The sequence below is a fragment of the Lathamus discolor genome, chromosome Z (genome assembly GCF_037157495.1).
Source record: "Lathamus discolor isolate bLatDis1 chromosome Z, bLatDis1.hap1, whole genome shotgun sequence".
NCBI classification, from domain to species: domain Eukaryota; kingdom Metazoa; phylum Chordata; class Aves; order Psittaciformes; family Psittacidae; genus Lathamus; species Lathamus discolor.
The window spans coordinates 24236109-24256794 of NC_088909.1; the positions used below are offsets into that span (position 1 = coordinate 24236109).

The 20686-nt window shown below is 53.1% G+C and overlaps 1 protein-coding gene across 1 annotated transcript in view; it reads left to right on the top strand.

Moving 5' to 3' along the window:
- Positions 1-1599: 1599 nt before the first annotated feature.
- The window catches only part of LOC136005861 (hydrocephalus-inducing protein-like), a gene marked incomplete at its 5' end in the record, with an annotated part of 46725 nt that continues 27638 nt past the window's right edge, over positions 1600-20686 (top strand). The window contains 13 exons of the mRNA XM_065663754.1: positions 1600-1689; positions 3051-3170; positions 6321-6455; positions 7005-7204; positions 8057-8181; positions 9639-9829; positions 13587-13686; positions 14801-14919; positions 15288-15506; positions 16943-17003; positions 18380-18615; positions 19198-19298; positions 20571-20574. Of these exons, the coding sequence (XP_065519826.1) occupies positions 1600-1689; positions 3051-3170; positions 6321-6455; positions 7005-7204; positions 8057-8181; positions 9639-9829; positions 13587-13686; positions 14801-14919; positions 15288-15506; positions 16943-17003; positions 18380-18615; positions 19198-19298; positions 20571-20574 (1701 nt within the window). The remainder of the gene's footprint in view (positions 1690-3050; positions 3171-6320; positions 6456-7004; positions 7205-8056; positions 8182-9638; positions 9830-13586; positions 13687-14800; positions 14920-15287; positions 15507-16942; positions 17004-18379; positions 18616-19197; positions 19299-20570; positions 20575-20686) is intronic.

Genomic DNA, 20686 nt, shown 5'->3' on the forward strand with positions numbered 1-20686 from the left:
GTGCTGTGTCCTGGTGGCTGGTTTGTCCTGCCCCTGCAGGGAGATGTGCCCGATTGCTCCGTTGTGCTCCTTTCCTGCTCCTCTGGGAGGCTGGTCCCTGCAGGCTCTGGGGCTGTGGAAGAGCCTTGCTCCAGGGCGCGGGGGGAAGCTGCTGGGCTGGCTGGGCTGTGGAGGTTGGAAGCCCTCTGGAAATAAGCGTTGTGGGGGCGACGACAGGGTTCGTTTCAAGTGAAGTGAAATCACAGCTCGGAGAATTGGAACGAATAAGGCAGTTATTCTTAAGACCCGGTAAGAAACCACTGAAACCCAGCTTAATGCTGGATCATCCCCATTAGGTTTCTCCCTTGAAAAGGAGTTATTTCCAGCTCTAAATCCCAGCTCTTGCTGCAGCAGGTCCTCCTGTCCGTAGGGCAGTGCAGAGCTCTGGAGTTTCTTGCAAGGACAAAAGGAAACGGTAGCCTTGTTTCCTGAAGCCGTGGAGGGCCCGGCACCACAAACACGTGCCGTGCTGTCGCTGCCTTGGCAGTAAAGGAATGAAGTGATTGCCTTGCTTGCAGGGTGTGGGGAGCAGTCGAGGGGCAGGGAATGGCCGTCTTTGCCTAGATGCTGTCTTGCTGTGTACAGCAAGTGCACACAGCAGAGGTGATGTGGAGCACAGGGAAGCAGGAGGGAATATCATCCTGGATTTTACGTAGCTCTGAGCTAATTGCTCATGTGCCTTCGATGGTTTCCTGCTTTTTTCCTGCTGTGGCAGCCTGGAGTGCCTGTAGGGAGTCTGGAGTTTGGGTGTTAACAAGTGAAAATTAGGGCGTCCTTCTGCATGGAGAAATGCTCTTGGGCAGTGGGGTGATTTCCTGCCTGGAAGGGGCCGTTTTTGCCAGATAATCTTTGTAACGTGAGCCAGGCAAAGTAGCCTTGAGAAACTATAGTTCTTAATCAGAGTCTTGAACTCTGTGCTGAGTTAGTTAGAAACATCATCAGGCTCCTTGCAGAGAGGGTGAGAAGTGCCAGTAGCGCCTGGTGCGTCTGTGTGGCTCGTGGGACTGCCCCCAGAGCAAAAGGCTGTTTTGGCTCAGGGTCTGTTTGTTGTGGGGTTTTACGTCTATGAATGGAGCCTAAATATGGTCTAATCATGAATGAGGGTGGGGAGGCCCTGTGTTCTCCGCTTAGGAAGGATGCCAGAGGCTGGAGACACAGCTGTGTCCTTTGGGTGTGCCAGGAATGGCGAGGCCCTGGCACAGGTTGCCCGGAGAAGCTGTGGCTGCCCCATCTCTGGCAGTGTTCAAGGCCAGGTTGGACGGGGCTTGGAGCAACCTGCCCTAGTGGAAGGTGTCCCTGCCCGTGGCAGGGGGTTGCAACTGGGTGAGCTTTAAGAGCCCTTGCCTGAGGTTGTGGGGTTCCAGGGTTCCATGGGTCCAGGGTTTTAAGGTTCTGGGGTTGTGGATTGTCCAACTGTTGCTTCTTCCAGGCGACCTCTGCGACATGGCCAGTGGCAAGACCCCCCGGCCCATGAGGTCCTCCAGAAGGGCGGATGGATTCCAGAGCAGAGTGGTAGCATCTCGTAATCCGAAGCTGGTCAGAGAGGCAGAAGAGTCTCTCACCACCAGGCAGAGGCTGGCCAGCCCTCGGGAGATGAGGCGGCCCCGGGCTACCCAGCTTCGGGACATGGGTGAAGTCTCCCATCAAAAGGTAGCCTTTCCCTGCTCTTCTCCTTGCCGTTTGATGTGACATTTGAAGAGGGCACGTGCTTGTGGCAGCCTTGCCTCCAGCTTACCCAAGCAGCTTGGTGATGAGGTCCTGTCGTCATTTCCAACTGGTGGTGGTGGAGTTCTTTCTGCTGGGGGAAAGGCAAAAAACACATTTCTCCAATGAGCCATTGAAGTCCTGGTCTGCACAAAGGCAGTGGAACCTCTGCTGCAGTGGGTGGGTTTTGCTGGGCAGAGAAGAGTGGATGTGCTTTGCCTGGATCAGTGTTCTCTTAGATGGATGTTCAAAGCTGCTTTTCTTGCAGGACTGCTCAGTCTAACACACAGTCCAGGTGGGTGGATGACTGAGGTAGGCTGTTGAGCAGAAAGCTGCCAGCAAGAGACATGATGTAGCACATCGGTTACGGGTTGCCCCAGGCAGCACAGGAGGTGGGAACACGTAAGACGGGCGCCCAAATAACTGGCAGTGCTACAGCTACTGGGCTCGGCCTGAGCGTGGCTTTTGTGGAGAAGCGGGAGAGCTGCCTGTGTCTCTCGCGTGACAACAGTGCAGCTGGGAGAGGGGAGAGCAAGCAGGGAGGAATTATCTCCAAGTACTGCCTCTGCTGGGTCAGCGTTTGGTCTTTGCGTGCATTTTTCAGAGCTGCTTCTGCAGCGGTGTTCAAGAAACGAGCAGTAAGAGAATACAGTGAAGCATCAACTTAAAGCTCGTGGGGAAAGGGGATACGAATTGCAGTCTAGCTCAATTTGCCCCGTAATGCTGAGACTTCAGCTGAAACTTCATCCCCATCCAGCATTCACCTCATTTGTCTGTTTCCCTCCTGCCCTGTTTCTTTCTTGTTGGCCTTTCCTCCCTGGTACTGGTGTCTTCCGACTGGTTTCTCGGGTCTGCATCAAAAAACCAAAAAGATATTTGGGATGCGTGGGACTCAGTCTCGCTGTCTCAGAGGGAAGTTCACCTGCAAATTGTTTCCTGTGGAGGCTCCTGGAAACTCCTGGGTTTTGCTTGCTCCCTGAGTGCTCGTGACTGTTCCAGCAAGCGTCTGGAGCTGAGTGAGCCCCTTAGCAGAGGGCTCTGCTGGAGGTGGGTGCTGCTTTGCCTTTTGGAGAAGGCAGCCTGGAGAAACAGCCTGCAAAAGAGCTTCTTAGCTTGAGGCTGCTCAACATGGTCCAGAAACGTTTTGTGAGCTGAGAGCAGAGGTGGGTGGGCTCCCATCTCCTAGTGTGAGCTGGGCAGATGTACTCACCAAGAGACTGTATTTACTGGAGATCAGTGTGGGATCTTCATTCGTTAATCTTTCTGCCAGCAGCTGAAGCTCTCTCTGCTCTGTCTTGCATCTGCAGTTCTCAGCAGTTGGCCTGGACCAGAGGTTGTTCCAGCCGTTCCCATCCGAGGTGGTGTTTGAGAACTACGTTCCCCGCCAGTTCTACATAGCGGCGCTAGCTCTGAGGAACATCGACAGGGTAAGTGCTGGGCTGTGGAGGCTGAGCACTGGGCTGGAGGAGGAGAGCAGTGGAATTCACGTGGTGTGCAGCAGAGCAAGTTACTTGCTGCAGCGCAGCGCATCCAGAATAAAATGTCTCAGCAGCGTGATTCTGCAAGATGGGGGAAATGTTGCCATGCTGGGGATTCTGCCGCTGGTTTTGGCCGCGCACTGGTGGTAACTAAGCCAAAGGAGCTTTCTGAGCCAGCATGCTTCCCCTTGAAAGCCCTGGACTGATGGGAATGTCGAGGGCTGGGCAGTGCTTGCCTGCTGTCATGCTTTACCGCGAGTGTGCACCATGTCCCGGTGGCTCCTTGGTTAATCTTGGTTTCTGGCAGGGCATGTTTCCCTCTCTCAGCCTGTTGAGCCCCCTGTGTGCAACTCCGTGTCAAAGCACAGGGCTTGAGTTTTCTCCACTTTGTGCTGGAGTAAGTTGTAACTCCTGGCATTAGCACTCCAGGCTGGGTGTTTTGGAAGAGCAGGGGAAACAGGCTGGCTTAGCAGCAGCAGTTAAAGGGGAGGACTTGAGGTGCCACTTGAGGCTCCTGCTAAGCTTAGTTTGGTTCTGCTCAGGTGTTTCTAAGCCAGCGTGGCTGTGCTTTCTCTTTTGAGAATCCCAGCACAGGCAGGGTAATGTGCTCCTGAAGGTCTCCAACTTGAACGGGAAAGATTGTGATCCTGTTGAGATTTCCTAAGAAAAATGAGCAGGGAAAAGTTGAGAAGTGGCAGCAACTTTGTTCTGCTCTGCTGTAGAGGGGGAAATGGAGACCTTTTGAATTTCAGCTGGGGAAACGTTTGCTCCAGTGAGGCATGTGCCAAGAGCAAGCTGGTGGGAAAAGACAGGAGGGAGGAAAGGGGCTGAGTTCAACGTCCTGTCGCGGAGCGCTTTCTTCCGCACAGGGATTCTCTTGGTACGTAAGAGGAAGTGTGCTGGAAGCAGAGAAAGGTGAGAAACAGGCGTAATTCAGGATCCGGTTGTGTAAGAAAGAGCAAGACGTGTGTGTGAGAGGAGGGCACAGCGGGGAGCGGGGGGGAGGTGGAAGTGTGCAGGTGAATTAACACCCTCCTCAAATCTCCCTGTTGGGAGAAACAAAGGAGGGGACAAAAGGAGTGACACCGTCAGGGCTTAATGTAGGGGGAGGAACAGCAAGAGAAGTCAGAGTATCTCCTGAGATAACAGGTTTTACAGGGACGTGGTAGAGCATGGAAGAGCCTTTGGCAAGGAAGGATGAAGGTATGGTCCCTCAGTTACTCCCAGAGAGTACTGTGTCATTCCTGGTGTAGCTTGGGCATACTGGGAAGTTGCAATGTGGGTACCTATGCCCAAGGGACACCACTGGTGTGGTTCACAGTGACTTTGGGCAGTCTTTGCTGCAGGTGTGCCCTTTGCTTATTAAAATGGGCCTCAGCTTCTCTTTTCCTACTGCTCTGCTTCATTCCCACTGTGCCTTTTGGCTTCAGCTGCTCCCTCATCCGTGCAGCACCTCAGAATGTTTGCCTTTGCCAAGTACCAGCAAAGAGGCAAACAGTGAATTTGCTCTATTCGTGCTTCCCAAGTGGAAAACAACACCTGCATTGATGTTGGTGCCATTCCCAATAAAACGTAATAGACTGGTAACAGCTGCAGCTTGGGATTTCTATGCCCTGTGAAGGGGAGGCAGTGTGTGAACTGTTGATTTTACCCAAAATGAATCAGTTGTGAAGCTGGTACAACCTCAGGCGTTGGAGAGCCCTGGTGTAAAAGGCAGATCAGCTCTAAGGAAAACCCTTGGCATATTTAAATGCACAAAGATAGAGATGCTAATCCCAAGAGAGTTCATTATGTTCTAATTTTGCTGGGTTTTGGTCATGTCCTGGAGAAAAGGAACATTGTGCTCTGTCTCACGAGTTTCCCACATTCCTCGGAATCCTACTGATGTATCCTGCGTGGTAGCTGAGGTTGTCTACCCCCTAAAACTGCAGCTAGCAGCAATGTGTAACAGAGGCAAAGTGTAATCGAGCCCAATAGGTGCTCTGTATTCACTCCGATACGGAAGTGCTGCACTCTATGCTTACTGCTCTTGCCTACTTGCTGTCGAATTGCTTTCCTGTCTTCAGGCTGCTCCTCAGCACCCTCAGAGGCATCCTGGGTGGCTCTTGCTGAAGATCTTTGCCACCTGGGCTCACGTGCCAAGGGACTTGGCGACCTGAACGTGTGGCTGCAGTGGGAAATGGGCTCCTGGAGCTTGCTGCCCCAGGGCATTGGTGGGAGCAAAGGGTGTTTAGAGCGTCCAGGGCTGCCTTGGCCATGGGTCACCAGGCTTGGGTCAGGGGTGCAGAATGAGCCTCCATTTTTTCCAAGGCTCGTCGTGTTCATCAGTGGAGCTGCCTGCCATTCAAAGTCTCCTTGTTATGCTTTCTGAGATGAGATTGGGTGCTGGGGCGTTGCTGCCTGTGTGCTAGAGAATGTCTGTTTGCTGTCTCCGTGCCTGTGGTATCCATCGTAGAGGCACGTTGGGTGTTCTCATCTCTGCACCAGCCTTTCCTTGTATTACGGATCTCCCTTGCTGCTTTGCAGCCCCCTTTAAATTCTCTTAGCCATCTGCTTCTTCCTGGGGTTGTTCTTTTGTCTTCCTGCGCTCGTCCTTTTGCTCTTGAGGTAAGCTTTTATTCTCAGGAAGCCCAGAGTGTCTGTGGTCTGCTTCTCTTGCTGGTCCACCGCCATGACTAGCACTGCAGCTTGACCACCCCGCTCCACCCTGGTGTGTCAGAAGTGACTTCCTTCCCTCCCTGTATAACGCACGCTGGTTTGCCTTCAGATAATACATTCCCCCTCCAGAGGTATGACTGCATGGATGTGTGCAGGCAGAAGCAAGCATGTTCTTTGGGCTTGTTGAATACGCAGGTGACTTGAGGTACTGCATCTCCTTCCTGCTGCCTTCAGAGCAGGGCGTGTTGTTCCTACTGTCTCTGTGCTGCAGCTGTGTAGCTCAGCAGAAGGGATTCAAGTCCACCCTCGTGTGTTACGTGCGTGTAGCTTCAGAGCTAAAAGTGTTTTGGAAAGGTGGTAAGGAAGGATGTCACATGGCCTGTCCTGGTCCCTTCTCATGTTTCCACAAGCGACAAAATCCTACTTGTGTCTTCCCTGCAGGTTCCTCGTCTGCTGAACGTCATCCTGGGGAACTCTACTTACTTCGAGTTGATCAGCCCGAGTAATGAGGACTATAAGGTAGCACCGGGCATGTCTTCAACCTACCGCATCCTTTTCAGACCTGATGAGGACAAGGTGAGAGTGGAGGTCCCGAGAGATGGCGCCTTGAGGGGAAGGTGAACCTGCAGGGCTGGGTTCCAAAGCAGGCGTGTGGTGTGGGTTTTGAAGAAGTGGCCTGCGTTCAGTGGAGTTGCACTGGATCTAGACCTGGGGGAGACTCTTTCCTGGGGGTGAAGGTTGTGCTCCCATAGGCTGGAGGCTCTTGCCTGTTTCAGGCTGTTTTCCCCTTCAGTGGTGGAATATTTAACGTAACGTCTGTTGGCTTCAGGGCTGAGAGTCTGCTGCCTGTGCATGGCCTTTTCCTCATCTTCTGTTTGCTGCTTAAATGTAGTTCAATACTCTGGCCTACCCTCGGGCAGCATGCCTGTAGAAACTAAAGAGGATCTGCCCCATGGTCCCTGGCTGCCCCTGCTTGTGAAATAATCTGTAATGAAAGGCCATGAAGGTAAAAAGTGCATGTACATTACCGAATGCTACTGTGAGAGTCACAGAAACCAGCAGCTCTTCTTCTGCCATGGGCATGGTGCTAAAGGCACTGTGCTGAGATTGTTTCTCTCCCTGCAGGATTATTTCGACGAGCTTATCATCATCACAGAGAGGGAGAAGTTCTTTGTGCCTATCCGAGCCATAGGTGCCCGAGCCAGCCTGGACTTCCCTGAGCAGCTGAACTTCTCCGAGTGTCCAGTCAGGTTCAGCACCCAGAAAACTCTGCTGGTGCGCAACGTGGGGAAGCGGGAGGCTTGCTACAGCATCACCACTCTGAGGTAAAGGAGCTCATCCCTTGCGCAAAACGCTGTTGCGTGGTCATGGGCTTGTAAACTGTGAGAAAAAGGAGGCAGAGCATCTGAGGTGCTGGAGATGGGCAGGACACGTGGGGTTTGCCATTGCTTGCAGTGTTTTGAGAAAGCTCTGCAAGCAAGTTTTACACTGCAGTGGTGTCTGCAACGCAGCATCTTGCAGGTCTGATGCTGTTGGGTTGGAAGAGGCAAGGTAGGAAGGCAGCTTGACTGCTGAAGAAGGTGCTGTGTGGCAGAGGACAGTTCGAGGGGCTCAGGTCACGGATCCCAAACACAGCATCAAGAAACAGGCAAGCAATGAGCTGGTGAGAGGCACCACCACAGTAAATACCCAGTGAAGTCTAGCATCTATTTGCAAGGCGCTTGCCAACTACTCTACTGGGTAATAGAGCGTGTGTTGAGAGCTCCTTGACAAGGGTTTTAAGAGTTCCCGAACTTCGGCAATGAACTATTTCAGTCCCAAGTTGCAATAAAGAAATGGGAAGCATTAGGAAAGTTTTAAGTGAACTACACAAAAAAGCAGAATTCTGAGTAACTGGATTGCACGTGTGCAGAGGTGAAGAGCTGAGAACTGAGAACTGGGTGCAGAGTGTGGGGGGCTGGGGTCGTGGTATACCGCGGGATCTTCTGAGATCTGGTTCTCTTTCAGCAGGGAGAGTCACCCGCTCTATTTCTGATCCTGGATGTTCTGGTTTTCTTGTACCGACTGTGGTTTGCTTGCTCCTTGCTTGCACAAGTGAGCTGAAGCGAACTAGACTGCAAACTTAACGGAGGGCCCGGATCTCCCATACAGTCCTGATCTCTCTCTTTGTGTTGCAGCCCTTTCTCTGTGGATCCCTCCATTGGGACTCTTGGCGTTGGAGAAGCGATGGAAGTCACGGTGGAATTCCACCCACCAAAGACCGGTGTTTATATGAGTCCAATGATCGTTCACTATGACACAGGTAAGCGCGTGGTGCACCCTCCGTGTGTCCTTCGAAACAGAGCGGTGTCTGCGCTGTCTGTCATCATCTGGTGGCTTCATTGTCCTGTTGAATCCCTTCTGCAAGGTTCCTTCACGCTGAGTAGAGCAAAGCTCCCCTGCTGGCTGCCAGATATTCCTGTGCTGGAATATTTCAGCCTGTAACAAGGCAGGCAGATCTTCCTGCGCACGGTGCACCGGGGGCGATGGCGAATATTCTGGGTGCTCCATTGCAGAAGAACTCACAGCAGGGAGCCTGACTGAAAAGGAGATGGCTTTTAACGTGCAAGAGAGCTCTCTGAAGAGCCTGCAACCTGTCCCCTAGAGCTCTCCTGACGGGTCATTGCTTTTCATCCCGATCTGTTGTGTTACAGTTCCCGGGAAGGCCTTTGAGGTAGAGACCCTCTTCTTGTGATGTGCTGCATGGGTACAGTTGGTGCTGTGCTGAGAGCTGGGCCATGCTGAGGACTTGTGACCAGGAGGAGCAGTAACTGTGGCAGCGGTAGCCATTAGGGTGCTCTGAGCTTTGCTGTAGCCTGGGAATGATTCTGTAGAAACCGCCTTGTTAGCAGCAGTTCTTTAGTGGTGAGGTTTATGAGCAAGCTGCTGCTAGGGCTGGCTGGAGTCAGTAATGTGAGGGTGCAATGATGTCTGAAGGTAGGTCGTGAACACCACCTTGGAGAAACACTTTGAAATGGCTGTGCTGCTGTGCGTGTTGCTCTGGTGCTGGAAGTAAGTCTCCAGCCTTCCAGAGGACACTTACCCTAGTGAAGGGACTCACTTCTCCGGTGGTGAAGTGGTAACAGCAGCACGTTTGACAAGGAAGAATGTGCGGGCAGTGGTGAGGCACCTGGCTGTGACCGTAGCAGGAGCCAAAGAAGGAGTTGGCAGATGGATCCGAGGGCCCAGTAGCAGCCTGTTGAGTGCAGAGCTCAGCACAGAAGCTGCTCTGTAGTTTCCATTGTTGTTTCTGCCCTTCTCCATTTCATTTCAAATGCTCCCGCTTGGGTTCTGAGATCAGAGCTATGCCCAGTATTTCAGGACCAGGAGATGAGGATGACACGACACTGGGGGCATCTCCTGCCTGCAGGAGACCCTGGGCAAGGCATGGCTGAGGTGGCGCTCCTCAGCGTCCCTGAGTGACTTGGATGTAGAATTCCCTGTGACCTGAGTGGGATGGCAGCCCAAAGGGCACCCGGGCACATCTGAAAAGATACATCTCCACGAACGTCCCTCAAAATAAGGTGCCTAAGGTGGTGCCAGGACATCCTCATGCTGTAGCATGTGCAGCTGTCAGGATATGCTAAGTGTCCTGATCCGGGGAACTGCTTATGCAGCTCAAAACTGCAGCTCTTTCTTCTGTTGCCTGCAGATTGCTCTGTTCCTTGTACTTCCGTCAGCAAGTGAGATGAGCCAAGACTTGCTTTTGCTTTGTTCCAGGTGAAGATGTTCACAAAAGCCTTTGTGGAACAGCTGTAAATGTCAACATCAGGCTTGACAAGAGCTCCTTGACAGTTGAGAAGACTTCTGTCACGCTGTCAAAGCTAAGATCCCTGGTCATCCACAATCAGAGTGCCATCACGGCCCACTTCCAGTGGAAGCGTTTTGTTGATCAGGAAGAGGAGGAGCGGCAGAAGCTGAGGTTTGTTTGAGAGATTCGTCTCAGAAAGATAGATGCCCCAGGGGAAAACTAACACACGGTCTCAGAGGGCTGTTGGGGCTTTTGAACGGATTAGGGCACGTAAACCCATGCACAGCGTGGAGCTTAACCCTTGCCATTGCAGTCCCAGCCGTGCTACAGCTGAGGATGATGTTTTGGGGAGAGAAGGTTGAGTGCAATCACTGGATTGCCTGAGAGGGCAAACTCACGTTTGGGAGCGGCAAACTATTGAGTTCAGAGATCCGTGCACTACGGAGGGTCCATGAGGCTGAGGAAGGTGTCAGCACTCGGTACCTGGGACTGCACTGAGCAGTAGCCCTGAAGAGCTGCAGGTGGCACAGCTATTGTGATACTCTAGCAGTTTCTTCTTTGATAAGCTGGCAGGCTCCTTTTCCAGTCACAGGCAGGGTAGAGTGCTTGGTTGGCCCAGAAGGTGGAGGCCGTCCTGCCGTAGGCTGGGGAATTGCCTTTCAGTGTCCTGGTTTCTGGCCCAACGAGGTGTTTCTCCCCTTCCTCATAGGCTGGGCAGATGTGGAGGGCTCTGCGGGGAAGGGAGGGCAGCCAGGACTTGGAAGTGCTTTTGGGCTTCAGCAACCTGTGTCGTCGTGGTGGTGAGAGATGGGGCAGGTTCTTCCAAGGGTGTCTCTGGCGAAGCTTTGAAATTGCCATTTCAGGCAGCAGAGAAACACTCACAGCCTGGGGGGATGAACTGGAAATGACACTTTAAAGCTTATGTGACTTGGGCAATCCTTGTGCGACTTCTCAGGCTCAGATGGGTGAAGATATACAGGAGTTAGTCTGAACCCAGAGCTGATCAGGAAACTGCCTTGAACTGCAGCACTTTTCAAGGGCTTTGAGCACATCAAGTTCAGCGTAATTAGGTCAGAAATGCCTCAAAGGCCAGAACTAGTTTTCCACTGTTGTCTGTTTTTAATGACACAGTGTGTGAGTTCTGTGCAAACGCACTGAGTTAAAAGAAAATCTCGTGAGCTTGCCTTGATTCTTCCCTGGACCATTTCTTTAGCATCTCTCCCCACCTGCCTGTCTCGGACTGGACCCTGGGTGATCCTCTGTCCCCTCAGAAGCCACCAGCTTTCCCCAGAGTTCACTTCAACCTGATTTTTTACGTATGAGACTTGCTGTCGTGCCAGTCTCTGTCCTTGACTCTGAGCACGACGCTTGGTTCCTCCTTACTCGTAGTTTTGGGGATGGTCCAAGGCCACCGTCCTGCTGTCAGAGAAGCTTTTGAGATCTCAGAGGAGAGAGGGCCTTTTCCTGAGAGGAGGCAGTGCAGGAGCCTGTGTTGGGATGTGACCCCAAAAGACATGGCCCATTAGAAGTTGTCCCTCCTGCAGCGCTTTTGGGGATGTGATTCTGGCCTGCTGACGGAGCTTGAGTTGAGGGCTGCTCATGCCAGTGTGTGGAAGCCCTCCTCATGCACAGCATGTGCGCGAGGCTCAGTGTGTGTGCAGCAAGTAACGTCCTTGCCTGTTTCCCTTCTCTTTGCGTTTGGATTTAGCTGGGTGATGATCGTTCACACGGCATTGCCTCGATTTGCTGCACGTGGAGCTTTCCCCTGGTCCCCCAGTGCTGTCACCCGCTGGTTCTTCATGGCCAGGGGACTGGAGCGTGAAGGGGGGACAGCAGTGTGCCAGCAAGGAGCAACCGCTCTGCAGCAGGGCTCCCCTTTAATCTCCCGCTTGTGATCTTTAAACACTAGAATGATTTCTGCTGCAGCCGCCAATAAAGGGAGAGGTTAAGTGCATCACAGCTCTGCAGTGGAGGCCAAAACGAGGGAAAAGATGAGGTGGTTCAAGATTCCACGTAGGGTTTGCATTCAGAGATGCTGGTCCTGACTTCTTTACTAGGTGATGCTGGGCAGAGTGCCTTCGTCTCTTGGCACCTCTGTTTTCATGCTCAGAAACCCATTTGTGTCACTGAAGTGATGGGATGCCCAAATCCGTTGCTTTGCTTTGGAAGTGCACCGGGATCCTCTGCTGGAAGGCAGTGCAGATACTGTCTCCTCACCCCTGTGGGTGCAAAAGGGAAGGGGAAAAGTGTGATGCTGGTAACGAGCAGCTGAAAGCCAGTTGCTTCTCCCCTCCCAATGCAGGTGGCTTTTTCTTGAGGGCTGCCAGCTTTAAGAAACCTCTTGTTAGCTCGTCAGTGAGGAGTAAAACTCCTTGCTGTGCTGGGAAGAACGGCAGTAATGGGATCCATGTGGGAGCCTGTGTCTCAGAGTCAGCCCTGTGCTGAGCTGCTGCTCTTCCTCGCCGAGTGCTTTGCTGCTCGTGCACTGACACGACAGGCTTTGCAAATCTGCTGCTTATTCAATTATCTGCTTGGTTCGTCTCTCCCATGGCACAGGCTGCAGAGGCTGGAAGAGGACAAGCTGGTTGATGTTCCTACGGAGCACGGGCTGGTCCCCCCTCTCAGAGAACACCCTTCCCTTCCCATCTGCAGCTCCCAGAACCAGGGGACAGAGGTGCAGGGAGGCTCCATGCCTTTCTGCAGTGATATTTTCACCATTGTGCCCATGGTAAGTGATGGCTGAGAACCTCCCTTCCTGCTGCTCCTCCTCCTTCTCATCTCTGAAGGAGGTCCCTTGGCAGATCCCACATCAGCTGCTTGATGTGCCAAGAGAGGAGACATCCGGTTTCTGGTGAGGCTAGGGGCACTTGTTGCAAAAAGCATTTCTGAACAGCGGCAAGAGCCGACCCCAGGCTGGGCTCTGCTGCAAGGGCTGTGAATTAAGGGCACTTCATGAGTGTCCTCACAGTGTTCAGAGGTATCAGTTATTCTCCGTAAGGACACATTCCCACGTAGCGCGCGGGGCTGAAGAAAGGACACTGGTGCACTGTTAGTTCACATACTGACCTGCAGAATGCAATGGTCCTGGGTGGAAAGGAGGCCAAATTGAGCCCAAGCACAGCAATCCCTTCGTAAAACCTGGATTTATACCACGTCTGAGTCTCCCTTCCAGTGTCGTCTGTGAGCCTGGACACGAGGCTGGCAGGTTTAAACGGGCTTTTTGAGTTTTACTGCAGATAGGTAGAGAAAACTGCTCACTTTCCTGGTGATGCCAGCAAAAACCCCATGGCCTTCAATCAGCCAGAGCCTGCCTTCTGAGTATTTGCATGGTCTTGAGATGAAGAATGGCTGCTGTCTGAGCAGCGCAGCATCCCTTCTCATCTTGGAGTAAACCCTGGAATAATCCCAACCTCTTCTTTCTTTTACAGTGGGTGAAAGTAGTTTATTTTTTCTATTTTGTTTTCCGAGGAAGGGGCTGCTGTTCTCTTCTTGGTTGCTCCTGCAGCCCATGTAAGGCTGAGAGGTGCCTTTCCTTAAACCAGTTGCAGGAAGTGAGAGCCTATAGAAACCAGGGATGCCTCCTGAAATGTGTGGCAGGGCTTCCTGGGACTGAGCACCAGTGCCAGGATCCTCTGCGAGAGCAGCAGAGAGTTGCAGAAACTGGTAGCGTGGCCCAGACTTAAATCCGCGAGCAAGAGCTCAGTCTCTTCTGAGGGGAACAAAATGCCCCTTCCGGGTGCCAGTAAAGGCGAGGGACTTGGGAAGCTGCTGCTTCCAAGCTCTCCTGTAAATCCTGTTGGCAAGCGTTGCTTGCTCCTTGCTCTTTGCTGATGCTCTAAGTAAAGGCTTCCAGGGCTGCAGTGGAAACAAGAATGTGATGTTTGAAGATAAATGGTTTGCTGTCACTTCTGTTTCAGGAGGGAGATGTCTTGCCCAATTCTTCCCTTGAAATCAATGTGATCTTTAAGCCCAAAGAAGCCAGAGTCTACCAAGAGACAGTCTACTGTGACATCTCAGGTACAGCTCTTTCCTCCTGCTCCTGTTCCCACAGAGGAGGTAGAAACACTCTTCCAGCCCACTCGGACCTCATGTAGTTCTGGAGGGCTCAACAGGGCAGTGCTGGCACACGCCGCTGTCCCCGTGGTTCCCGGTGGTCTCCTGTCGGAGGCCAGGGCTCAGGATGCCTGGCTCTGCCTTCCTGATCCCAGAAGTGACCAAGCAGTGAAGGAATAAGCTTTCCCGCCATGGCTTTGCCAGCATTTGCAACACAGCTTTAGTGAAGGAGCACCAGGCCCCTGTAGACCAGTTACCTCCAAGATGAGTCTTTGTGGCGTGGCTCTCTCCTCCTTCTCGTGCTGCTCACTTTGTGTGCAGAGTAGGCTGGGATGGCAGTGAGAGCTCATCCAAAATTTGAGCCAGGATTCAGGCACCTTAGGCTGCTTCAGTGGCTGAGAGCAGCCTTCAGACTGAAGATCTTGTGCTCTGTCATCTCTAGCAAATGTAAGGGAAAGGACCCACCTTGGAGTTTAGCTGTAAGCCTTGAGGTCTCGGTTGCCTTTGCACCAAGGGATGTGCACGTTAGCAGTACATTTATGGCTTATGTGATCTGCTCAGTGAGAAGGCTGGTTTTCCATGACTGGAGAGAGAGCCTTCATCGGGGACTGGAGAGATAAGACAAGGGCTGATGGGTTCGAGCTTAAACAGGGGAGATTTTGTTTAGATACACAGAAGAAATTCTTTCCTGTGAGAGTGGTGAGGCACTGGAAGAGGCTGCCCAAGGAAGTTGCTCCGCCCGTGGCAATGTTCAAGTTCAGGCTGGACGGGACTTGAAGCAAGCTGCTCTAGTGGAAGGTGTCCCTGTCCATGGCAAGGGGTTGGAACTGGGTGATCATAAGGTCCTTTCCAACACAAACCATTCTGTGGTTCTCTGAGACACCAGCCCAGGGGGTTGGTTAGAAATGAGAAAGCAGCCCCAAGGCGCATGTCCTGAGGGACGAGATGGGTCCCGTATCTTGTCCTGGAGCATCTAGAGCTGGTTCCATCCAGCCCAGGGACCGGCAGCAGCACTGAGACAACCTGGAAAGTGCTGGGTAGCAGAGGGAATTGCACTCACAGAGATTTCCCTCCACAGGCTGTGAGACCAGGCTGCCCCTGTGCATCAGCGGGGAAGGCGTCGGGCCCCAGGTCCAACTCAGCTGTGACCAGCTGAGCATCGGGGAGGTGACTGTTGGCTCAAGCCACAGCTACAGGGTGAGCAGGACGGGGCGCAGGGCATGGGGTGGATCCGGATGGCTCCCGGGCAGCAGCGAGCCTCGTGGAGCTGTGGGATGGGTCTGAATCAACTTGGTGGTGCTGAGCAGGCGCTTGGCACTGCAGGTCAAGTGGAGTGCTCTGTGTCAGGGGAATAAGCCCAGAGTGGCTCTGTTTGTGTGAAGTTATCCCTGCTTTGCATGGAAAAAATCCCCGAGGCAGAACTCGTCCTGTTGTATTTGGCAGCAGCGCTCAGCATCTTCTGCCTTTTACAGATGTTAATTGCTAAACTAGAAAAGAAGTGAGCCTTCTGTAAGCAAAGAGGATTCCTCATGTATTTCCATGTTGCCTTCTCGCTGCTGCTGCAGGTGTTCCTGCTCAACAGAGGAGTTACTGAGACGCCCTTCAGCGTGGTCCCTCCGGAGAGAGCTCTGGGCTCCTGCTTCACCTTTGGCCCCCGGGAGGGCATGCTTTTGCCTTTTGATCATCAGGCCATCTGGATCTCCTTCAATGCCAGTGTCGTGGGGCAGTTCACAGAGGAATTCCAGTTCAATGTGAAGGGATCCCCTGAGCCTCTGACGCTGACTGTGAGGTGAGGAGGGTTCTAAGAGCTTGGCGGCCACATCTGTATCTCTCTCTGGGTAGTCATCTCCCACCTACCTCATTTGCTGATGGAGCAGAGAAAGAAAAGGCTTGTCTGAGGTCTTGATCTTGGCTCTCATCCTGGCATCCCCACACTAGGAGCCCACACTAACCTTGACTCCAGTTTGACGCTGACTCCTTTCGACCGCAGCAGCAAATGAAGTGGAATTGTCAGCAAGAGGGAGCCATGGAATAGGTTGGGTTGAACACACCAGTTGCTGTGGTCCTTGATTTTGAGCTGAGAGGCAGAGCTGGCATTGGTTGGCATCAACCATGAAATAAATTAATGGGTGTTGTGCAGCTTCACGTGGTGATTCAGGTGGATGTTGGTGAGTCCTGGAGTTTGGAGCCTTCAAGTCTGCTGACTTTAAGGGCAGGTGAGGAGATGCGGTGTGTTCAGGTTCCGTTATGCCTGCAACTACTTGAAAGGAGGATGGAGCCAGGAGGTGGCTGGTCTCTTCTCCCAAGTAACAAGGGAAAGGACAAGAGGAAACGGCCTCAGTGTGTGCAGGGCAGATTTAGACTTGATGTTAGGAACAGTTTCTCCCCGAAAGGGTGGTCAGGCATTAGAAGAGACTGCCCCGGGCAGTGGTGGAGTCACCATCCCTGGAAGTGTTCCCAAACCGTGTAGACGAGGCCCTTAGTGACACGGATTAGTGGTGGGCTTGGCAGCGCTGGGGTGACAGTTGGGCTTGATGATCTTAAAGGTCTTTTCCAGCGTAGATGATTTGACGATTCTGTGTTGGGTGGTTTAAGACGTGTTGCTCTTGGATGGGTCAGCTGGTGCCCTGGTGGTTGGCTGATGTTTTCCTCCAAGATTCAACTGTCCGCTCTGTTGAGCTGTTGCGGCTCTTGTCAAGGGATGTTTGGGGCTCCCCCGGCTTCGTGTCTCAAAGTCCTGCCCCCATAACGATTGCGTGGATCAAGATCTTCTGAGCAAGGTGTTCCTGTACTCCATGGGAAGAGCGGTCCCAGCTAAGAAATGCCAAAGCAGGAAAGCTGTGGCTGGGAAGGGTAGTTACATTGAGTGTGCTTTACTGGGGACACCCCTGTGTCCAACACATTACAGATGGGGAAACTGAGGCACGCAGCCATCACTTGTTTGGTGTCCTTCCTCAGGCCATCAACAACCTGGGGGCATACCCTGCATGACACTGTGCCCCAAGCCCCACAAGCAGCTATGGGCTGCTGACCGCTTTGCTTTGGCTGCCTCCCGTCCACCTGGATGCTGTGCTGAGCATGAGGATGAGGGCTTGATGTGAAACCCCCTGAGGTTCTCAGGCTGGCTTTTACCCACCGGAACGGTAAGGAAAGCTGAAGGCTTTGCAGTTCTCTTTAACCGAGGCCATGTCTCCTCTGCCTTTGTCCTCACAGTGGCTGTGTCACTGGGCCGGCGTTTCATTTCAATGTATCGTCCCTCCGCTTCGGTGAAGTCTCCTTTGGTGAGTGTGCCCTGGGCTTGGGCTGCAGGGTGGGAGGTCTGAGCCTTACCCAGATGGAGCACTTGTCCAGGACAGCATTGTCACTTGTGTTCCTCCATAGCCGCCTTCAGCATGTCAAAACCAGGACTGCCAGCTGCTAGGCAGTATTTTGCCATCATGAGATCAAACAGAACCAGACAGAATGGCACAGAGCCAATTGAATGGTTCAAATAGAACGGAGGGAGTAGAAAGTCAGTGTTCTCTGGTGTCCCTCACAGTCAGTCCAGCCCCAATCTGCCAGTCCTCAGCAACAGAATGACTGTGAAAGTCTTTCTTGTCCGCGGCCAACTGGAGAAAGGAGTTGAAGGCAAGTTGTAGGTGCCCTGGGTGAATTTTGCTGTTGTGAGGCAAGGGCACCATTTACCCACCTGACCATTAGCGTGAGAAATCAATTAGTGCTGTGAGGCCAACTCGTTGTCAGCTCCCAGGTAACATGGCCAAGCAGTAGCTCCGCATTGGGCGCCCATGTCTTCAGACATGGGCTCCTCCTTCCCCACCAAAAGCCCAGCTCTGCTGACAGAGCTGGCGGCTGTGCACCCAGAGCTTCTCCACTGAGATGCAGATTCTGGTTCTCCACCTCAGTCTCGCAAAGGACTTCTCACTGAGATGGTCTCAAGTTTAAATGTGAACTCAACCCCCCAGATCAGCTGCGATTGTGTCAGTGGCTTCCATTATGGAAAGCAAGTACCAAAGCTGAAGCCATGTCAGCCTTTGTGGGGTAATGAAAGGCGGTGTGCAGCATGGCCGTTTGTCCCCACTCCTTCGGGAGGGTGAGACACAGGTCCTGCTTGTTCTTGAGCAAGCATCAGGTTTGCCTCCAGTGAAGTGGGCCGTGAGCTGCCACAGGCTCAGTCTCGATTGTCCCAAACCAGGAGATGCACCGAGGTTCCTGTCTGGAGAAACTGCTTCAGAGTGCTCTGCATCATGCTGTGGCTGCCAATTTCATCTTTCCTTTCCTTTCCTGGATCATCTCTTTGATGACAACATACTGCTTTTATCTCTCGAAAACTGTGGGAGTGTTTGTGGAGTTCACAGGGACTTTTCTGGACTGACTTTTGAGAGTAAATGTTCTGGATGCACCGTCATGGTTGAGAAGGAATTGGTGCTGGTCTGGGGGAGGTGAGAGCTCCTCACAGTTAGAGACACTTGTGTCAGAGTGGCATTTCTGTGTGACAAGCGTAAAAGGGACTGTAATTGACGACGACTTCCCCACAGAGCTTCTCAATCAGCTGTAATTGCCATTGAAAGGAGGCAAACTCCAAGCGCAGTTTTATCACCGCAGGATGTCCACCCCAGGAGTCACGGGATAATAAACTCCTGTTGTGTCCTTTTCCCAGGCTTTCCTCGCACCCTGTGCTGCCGCCTCACTAACACTTCCTCGGTGCCCTTCAACTTCAACCTTCGCATTCCTGGGGATGGCTCGGGAGCACCCAGCGTGACCAGTTTTGCTCAGGTGTCAGACAGCACTGGTCCGTCGTGGAGAAAGCGAGCCCCAGGTGCCAAGAAGCCAGCTGAATTTACTATCAGGCCCTGCACAGGGACCATCTGCGCCAAGGGACACTTGGATATCCAGGTACGCGAAGAGTCCAGCCCTGTGTGCTTCAGAGGTGGAGCTGGAGCTTCGGTGGCATTGAGGGGGCTTTAGCACTGCTGGCTCTGAGCATCCTGCGAGTAAGAGTTGGGCACTAGTGTTGGGCTCTACATCTGCCCTGGCAACGCAAAGCGCATTCAGTAATTCAGGTATTGTCCAAAGACTTCTGTTACTGCCAGAGACTGTGCTCTACACATGAACCAGCAGAAGAATTAAAGGCAAACATCACAGAATCCTAGCCTGTTTTGGGTTGGAAGGGACCTTACAGCTCATCCAGTTCCAGCCCCCTGCCATGGGCAGGGACACCTTCCACCAGACGAGGCTGCTCCAAGCCACATCCAAACTGGCCCTGAACACCGCCAGGGATGGGGCAGCCGCAGCTTCTCTGGGCAACCGGTGCCAGGGCCTCAGCCCCCGCACAAGGAAGAACTTCTTCCTGATACCTCATCTTCCTCATATCTACTAAATCCTCCCTTTCCTTGCTGTGGAAGGAGATGTGGAGGGCACTGCATATGGCCGATGGGTTTTGGGAGTGATGAAGTATTTGATGCTCTTGTCTTCCAGGTCACCCTGTGCTCCAATACCATGAAGAGATACAAGCTGGCCCTGGTGGTTGACGTGGATGGTGTTGGCAGAGAGGTGTTATCACTGCCCGTCAGAGCCAGGTACCAACGCTTCCCTTGCAGCCCCTCTTCTTTCCCTATGCATCTGCCAGAAGCAAGTGGTGCTGCCTTGCGTAGAGCTGGCTGGCTCCAGCTCCAAACGAGGAGCATTGCTCAATGAGCTAGTTCTGCCCAGCTAGACAGGAGAACAGCAGCGCATGGAAAGCAGTCCATGATGAGCAGCACTTGTACTCAGCCACAGGCACAGCCCAGGGCCTTCTCCTACAGGAAACTGTGATTATATTCCTTATCGGCCTGCTCTGGGGGCTTGAGGTGTAATGTTTCCAAAGGGCCGCCTCTCCTCCTTCCTGCAAGTGTTGGACTTGTGCTGGGTTGTGGCCAGAATCCAGGACTGGTTTGGGCCACAGCAAGCAGCTGCTGCAAGCTGTTGTCTGCCTCAGTTAAGGAGGGGCCGTGCAGACGGGCAAGGGGCTTAGGGCAGGACTGGTGAGGGAAAAGTAAAGGCGAGATCTTGTGACAGACAAAGTAGTCCTTGGTGTGGAAGGTGAGCTCAGGTTTTTGTGCTTCCGTCTGGCTCTGCTGAGCATTGATGTTCTCGGAGTTAAGCTCAAAGTTGTTCTTGCTTCAGCCACATTCAGGCCTGTTGTGCTGCGGTGGGCGTCAGTTCAACGGCAAGAGGGATGCATTTCACCGGTGCTGTTCCCTCTCCCGGGCAGAGTTGTGCAGTCAGTGCCTGGGCTGCAGTTGTGTAGAACAAGTGCAAATGGGAGCAGCTGGCGTGCGGACCCGTGGGGAAAGGACCAAGGCAGCCACAGGGCCTGGGAGAGGGTTATCGCTCACGGCGCAGGGCAGGTGGTGGCCTGCACCCTGCGTTGCTGGGGTAAAGGGCTGGATTTCAGGCAGGGACACAGCGGTGTTTTCCCTGAGACACTGGAGTCTGGTGTTCCTGGAGCCTTGGCGAGCGCTGCTCCTCGGTGGGAAAGCTCCCTCAGAGCTCACACCTCGCTGGGGCCATTGAGAGGGTCCTTGCGAGCCTCCTGGGGCAAAGGAGGGGCAAAGCTGACCTGGGACAGGGCACCGTGCTCTGCCTGGGCACTGAGCAGCTTTTGTGATGCTGAGACTCAGGGTCTGCCCCTCTTTTGCAAGAGGTTGTTGGGTAAAAAGAAGTTGAAGGCTGTTTCTCACTGTAGGCGTATCAAATGTCTATTTGACGGTGACAAATGGGCCGTGCTCCATTTGGTGCTCATTGAGAAGTAAACAAGTAAGCAACGCTGTGTCAGAATCTAATTCCCTTTTGCTCATCTCTCTGCCTAGATGTGTAATTCCCCCGCTGCGAGTGCTCCACCCGGCTCTGACCTTTGGACGATGCTCTCTCAAAGTCCCTTACCAGCAGATGCTGACCCTTGTGAACGACAGCAACCTTCCAGGCT